Below are 6718 nucleotides of genomic sequence, written 5' to 3' on the forward strand. Positions count from 1 at the left end.
TACACACACCTAGTTCTCCCTGTGCTGAGTCAAGCAAGACCAAGCACACAGAATGGCTGATGAGGATGAGAGGTCAGCTCCTGCCCTTTCATAACCTTCCACATCCTCTGTTTTATAAGCTTAATATGTAAGACTGTGATTCCAGCCCCTCCCCAACAGGTGACCTCATTGCTGGGCAGCCTCTCCCCTGCTAACCTAGTTTCTCGGGGCAGGGACCAGCTTCTTGTCTAGAGCAAGGATATTTCTGTGGTCAGGCACTTAAGTGATTGACCCTCTTTTGCTAGTCCTTCCCCCACCCCCACAGATTTCCAGTTCAACCTGGAGGCAAACACACACAAAGACGACAACTAGCCCCGCCTTCCCCCCACACAAACACCTTAAAATGAAGTTTACAGCTTGGTAAAGATACTGGGAACGTGCATAATCTTGCTCAAAGTCCTAAATTGGACAGACGGATTCCACCACGTGTCACTGGCGCCAGGCTTAAGTAAGCCGCGGTTTGGGGAGTGGGCATCTAAAGAAGGCTTAGATTATCCCGACAGCTGAGTCACACGTGAAATCCATTCCAGTGCCCTACGTTGTGTCTCTCAACTGCTAGGAGCCCCAGGGGAGCTGGTGTGGGACACGCTGCATGGTCTGACCCAGCAAATTACATGGCAAGGCATTTTCTAAGCATGAAATAGTAAAACTCAGGAGACACTCACAGTTCTTCATGGACAGGGGCACCGTCCACCCAGGTCCACTTCCTCTGTGTAGAGTTAAATGATAATCCAATCCAAACAGCATGACCAGCTGGTATGACAGGCTGCAGGTCATTCTGCAAGAGAAGCGGCTGGGTGAATGTGTTGCTCTAGAAGTCTTTTATTTCTGCCCCAGCGTTAGCAGCATGTGGTATTAGACAGACCCCAACTTGCTGCAGTGCAGAAAAACCTAACGGCAATAAACAGGCACAACACGCTGTGCTGGAGAAAGTCGCTCGACTTCTCAGGGCCTCAGTTTCCCCTTTGTAAATGGGGACAATGAGCTGCTGTTTGACCGTCTGGTCTATTTGGATAGTAAACTCTTTGGCTCAAGGACCATGTCTCCCAATGGGCACAGCCAGCTCCCCACGGAATGAGGCCCCCATCCTCCCTGGGCCCACTAATTGTGCTCCCTGAATGGAAATAGATAATGATGATGCTGATGACATTATTATTCATAATAGATCTAAAATCGTACCTCCCTGAGCTGCTGACCGGCAAACAAAATATCTGTAACTCACTGCTGGGTTTGAACCACATTCTTACCAGTTACCTTTTCATGGAGGTGCCCGGCAGGTACTTAGATAATTATTGTTATTTGTGCTCTGGTAGAATTTAGGAACATGGGAATGGCCAGACGGGATCAGACCCAGGGTCCATCTAGCCCAGGGCCCTGTCTGCCACAGGGGCCGGCAACGGCTGGTTCAGAGGAAGGCGTAAGAACCCTGCAGCAACAGACGATCTCACCCCACACTGGTTCCCATCCTGATCTCTAGTAGGTAGATTCTAGGTCTCTGACAGATCAATGGCTTAAGCCCTGCAGCGGGAGGTTTACTGTCCTGTCTGTACAAAGCTCTTCCAGCATTAACTGAGATCTCTGGATATTCATTGTCCACGTTAGCTTCCAGTCTCTGTTTGACTTTTATTTTTGAGCCCCAATCAACTACCTGGGCCCCATTGTGCTAGGCCATCTCGTGGTTCTCGAACTGTGGGTCAGGCGGGACCCCAAAGTGGGTTGCGACCCCATTTTAATGACTTGCTGTGGCCCGAGGGCTTCAGCCTGGGGCAGGGGTGCTCAGGCTCCGGCCCTCCCTATCTGCCCGGGGTGGGGGACTTGGGCTCCAACTCCATCCCCACTCCCCCGCCCGGGAGCATGTGGTAATTTTCGTTGTCAGAAGGGGGTCGCGGTGCAATGAAGTTTGAGAACCGCTGTATAGAGACAGGGAACAAAGAGAACAGAGACGTGATCAGTGGTGAGCTGGAGCAGGTTCTCACAGGTTCTCAAGAACCGGTTGCTAAAATTAGACCTCCGTGGAGAACCGGTTGTTAAAGGGCCAGGGGGTGGGCAAAGAACTTTGGTCTGTGGGCCGGACCATTCTGTTGCTCCCAGGATTCCCAGCTGGGGAGGCTGAGGCTCCCCTGGCCCTTCCCCCGCTTCCCCCCAGCTGCAGCGTGGCCAGCCGCCGGCACCAGCTGGGCAGCTGAGCTGAGCTCCGGAGTCGTCCTGCTGCCACTTTTTGAATGGCCCAGCAAGGTGTGTGTGGTGGGGGCTGCTGCAAGCTCCAGGGCTGGCCAGAGGAGAGGGGAGGGGGCAAGTGGGGCAATTGGCCCAGGCCCTGCAGGGGCCTCCGGCCCCATGATGATCTCTCCCTGGCCCCTCCCCCGCTCCCCCCCTTAAATCAGAACTTTTTATAGGGAACCGGTTGTTAAGATTTTGGCAGCTCATCACTGGACGTGATGAACGGCTCTCTCTGTGCTCCTAAAATGAAATGTACGTTACCAGCTGTTCCCGGTCCTGGATCACCAGCATTTGAGATCCCTTCCTTGAACAGTCGTCACGGCTCTTGCTCCAGGTGTTACCCTCCTTAGACAGCCAGTAGCACTTGTCCCGGTGCAGCAGCCAGTCGCTGGGGCAGAGTTTGCACCCGGAGCCACCTGCAGGGGGCAGTGGGAAAGGTGGAGATCATTAATGCTTCTGCAGTTTCTGAACACTGGGGAATTCTTTCCCTCCAGTCAACTGTGGAGTCAGAGAAATCTCCCAGAGCTAGTCCCTGCAGCCTTTCCTGTGGGCTGGCCTGTGCTCCCCTCCTGGCTAACCCACCCTCCTTCCAATTCCCTGAGCTGAAATCAGGGAATTTGTCAGTAAACCACTGCAGAGAAAGCATTAGAGACACGGCGCACTGCAGCAGAGGAAACAGAACAAGTCTTTAGTGCCTAGTGCTGCCGAATGGGAGGGATACGTTGAATAGGCCAGCGCGTGACACCCCCCCATATCAGTCCTCAACAGAAATTGAGCCCAGAGCTTGAATGCTAAAAGCACAACTCACTTGGACTAAAGAAGCAGCTCCCTCAGCTAGCAGCAGTAGTAGACTCATATCTTTATCTGTGGAACAGCCACTAGAGAGTGACACCCATAGCTCACACCGAACCAGTGTGAATGCAGCTGGGCTCACACAGCACAGCACAGCGGTGAGTGGGCCAGACAGCAGTCCCTTTGAGATGCAGGTGTGAAGTGGATCACAGTGAACTGCAGTTACCTGCTGAGCTTATCTGGGCTGGATCGCACAGACTCTGCTTCAGACGAGAAAACAAGTCCTCCAGGCTGGCGTTGCGTTCTCCTCCACTTCCGGTTCTCTGAGTGACACCGTCGCTTTCTGCAGGGTTTCCTTTTGGACAGGAGCCCTGACAAGCTTTGTAACAACATCCTGTAAAAGATAGTCAGGGATGGGAACATTGAGAGCACAGGGCCGTGATAGATCAGTGACAGAGGAGTGACTCTGGCTTGTTTGACACACACACTTGCACCAGTTTAACTTAATCAGTTTTTAAATTAGTGCAAAAGGCTTAAGAGCTGCTTATCTTGATTTTGATTACATGTCTTTTAACCCAATGTGGCCCCTATTGTGTGCGCAATTATACTGACACAGGAGTGTTTGTATCCGTTAATTCACAGCAGTGCAAACACTTTTATATTGGTATAACTACATCCACATTAGGGGCTTACACTGGTTCAGTACATTGGGTCTAAACGTAACCCCAGACTCATCAGTGAAAAGGCACAGGTGAAAAATAGCCAAAGCCCACAATCTGTTTCCATAGAAGCCATTTATTTCACTAGGTCACTGCATCAGTTACATCAGGGCACTCAGAGCAATTGGTTCAGGCTCTTTGCAGACTCAGGCAGTTATCCCTGCATCGGTTATACTTGAGGCATTTCCCCCGCTCAGAGCAATTGGCAAAGGCTCTTCTGTAGACTAATTATAAAGCTACGCATCCGAAGAAGTGAGCTGTAGCCCACGAAAGCTTCTGCTGAAATAAATGTTAGTCTCTAAGGTGCCACAAGTACTCCTGGTCTTTTTGCGGATACAGACTAACACGGCTGCTACTCTGAAAGCTTTAACTGTTAGAATCGCAATGTCTGCTGTCATTAAATAATTATTGTCTGACCCCACTGTTGTCCTACCACCCCATAATTTCCCACAACTGTGAACATTTAAATAGCTACAAATACAAAAATTTTAAAACCCATAATTTTGAAAGTTTAACTTGATAAAAATAGAAAAAAATTGTTTAAAAATAAACACTGATATTCTTTGTTGAAATCATAAAAAAAAAAAAATTGAAATCTGCCAAGCCTAGTTATACTGGTGCTTAGCTAAGGTGATAGATTCCCTAGAAATCTACCTAGAACAGATTGGATTTGATAGATTTAAAAAATTAGTTGGGATCCTGGACACTTACTCCAAGCGCCCAGTGCAATCACTAACGTCTGTATGATACAACAGGCCCCCAAAGCTCCTAGGGCAATTTTGTAACAAGGGGCACTCATAGGAGACCCTGGAAGATAAAAGATTTAGTGAAACATCATCGTTAATTAGTTAACTCCAGCAAAGTGCTTTGAATAGGAAAGATGCTAGAGCAGGAGTAAATGTTATCAGCCCTGAAACTTAGTTCCAAAATTCTCCCTGAAGCCAACCAGCGTGTTGCCAGCTGACACTGGAGTTTAATTCCTTGGGGGGTCACAGATTCCTTGCTTCATCCCAGACAACTTCACTCAATTTCAGATACTGCAGTGATGAGCGCGGGATTAGAACCAAGTAGAATCTCGGGTCTCATTGTCCACTATCCTCTCTTTAGGCTGTAAATACTTTAGGGGAGGGACTTCTTTCTGGTTATACGTCTGTACAGCACCTAACACAAAAGGGTCCCCTCGACCATGGATGGGGACTCTAGGTGCTATTGAAAAACAAAGACCAAATAATAACAACAATAATAAATGCTATTGTCAGCTCCAGCGGCAGGTCGGTAAGACTGTCATTTAAATTGAGATTTAAAAAATTAGTCTGCAAAATTACTTCAGCGGGAAATACTGGAACTCTGCCAACCTAACTCTGACCTGAGAAGAGGATTTCTTCAGTACCAGAATAATAACTGCACATCTAGCACCGGCAATACCAGAATCCAGACTCAAGTAACAATTTTTTCAGACTGAGCCTCTTTCTACTCCAGAGTATTGTCTGTACAGTCAGGGGAGGTGCCCAAGGTCACAGATCCAGGATTAGAACCCAGATCTCCTACTCGCTAGACCACATGGCCTCTCATACCCAGGGAAAATGCTTTCCACTCATTCCCTCCTTGAAATCTCTGGCATAAAAACCCAGATCTCAATGGTGGTGCGTCTCAGACTGGAGACATTCTACGCCAATACCTTGGCGTCCATCTGGAGACGGACTGGCTGAGTTTCCCCTCTTCGGCCGGAGGTTCAATACCGTGTAACCTTCGTCATCCTCCATCTTCCCCAAACTCAGTGGAGCTGCATCTTCATCAAGCAAACAAACCAAAATGAGAACTAAGTGCCCACAAGAGTGAAACTGACCCGCTGCAGCCTTTATGAGAAGTCCTGGCAGTTTCTTGGGACTGTGAGACCACACAGGAAATTTAGATTTGTGGGTTGAAACATGCTGTCCAATTCTCAGGTCCAGCTGAGTGGCTCTCTTATGTCGGACATATTCACCGCCCTGTTTGTGGTTCAGAAATATCTTTGAACAGAAAGTGGCTTTTTCTCTAGGTGCAAATCTTCATGGGAAATGTTCATTTCTTCAAAAATGTTTGCGGTTATTTGACAAAAAAAAGGTGTTTTCTGCTTTTTCCTTCCCCTTTCTCTCTCTTGTTTTATCTTTTTACCATTTTACCTCTGAAAAAGGAAGGAAAAAGAGAAGAGGCGAAAGCTAGAGAAAGAGGGGGTGGCACTAAAACCTTCCCCCCCCCTTATAAAAATATCATTATTATTTTGTAGAAAGATCTGGAACATATTTTTTTTTAAATCTTATGCAAACATGCCACCTTTGCACTCTGCGGCCCCAGAGCCTGCCTTCCCAAGTAGTTTGCATTGGGCCGGCTACGGCCCTGTAATCAGGGTGTTGCTCTAGTACAGGAACCAGGGATCACCCAATGAAATGAATGGGCCGCAGGTTTAAAACAAACAAAAGGAAGTATTTCTTCACACAATGCACTGTTAACCTGTGGAACTCCTTGCCAGAGGATGTTGTGAAGGCCAAGATTATAACAGGGTTCAACAAAGAACCAGATAAGTTCATGGAGGGTAGGTCCATCCATGGCTATTAGCCAGGATGGGCAGGGATGGTGTGTCTAGCCTCTGTTTGCCAGACGCTGGGAATGAGCGACAGGGGATGGATCACTTGATGATTCCCTGTTCTGTTCATTCCCTCTGGGGCACCTGGCATTGGTCACTGTTGGAAGACAGGACACTGGGCTAGATGGACCTTTGGTCTGACTCAGTATGGCTGTTCTTATGTTCAGGTAAAGCTTCAAACCAGGTAGTGACTGCGGTCCAAGGTGCCATTATATCAGCTGGTGTTCACCAGATGCAGCCTCTCTCTGGCCACATCTCCCCTGCCCCTGGATCATCCTCAGTGTCAAGGGGAATATAGAGACATCTACAGCAGCTCTGCCTATGG

General features: G+C 48.4%; 1 protein-coding gene across 1 annotated transcript; it reads right to left on the reverse strand.

Annotated features, from left to right (window-relative positions):
- Nucleotides 1-1911: 1911 nt before the first annotated feature.
- LOC123344982 (killer cell lectin-like receptor subfamily F member 1) lies at nucleotides 1912-5533 on the reverse strand. The gene is made up of 5 exons (XM_044981489.1): nucleotides 5449-5533; nucleotides 4482-4577; nucleotides 3278-3445; nucleotides 2507-2675; nucleotides 1912-2017 (listed from the first exon to the last, which is right to left on the reverse strand). Exons 1-5 carry the CDS (start codon nucleotides 5531-5533, stop codon nucleotides 1912-1914), a joined length of 624 nt encoding a protein of 207 aa, XP_044837424.1.
- Nucleotides 5534-6718: the final 1185 nt, after the last annotated feature.

Source organism: Mauremys mutica, chromosome 12, assembly GCF_020497125.1.
Source record: "Mauremys mutica isolate MM-2020 ecotype Southern chromosome 12, ASM2049712v1, whole genome shotgun sequence".
NCBI lineage: Eukaryota > Metazoa > Chordata > Testudines > Geoemydidae > Mauremys > Mauremys mutica.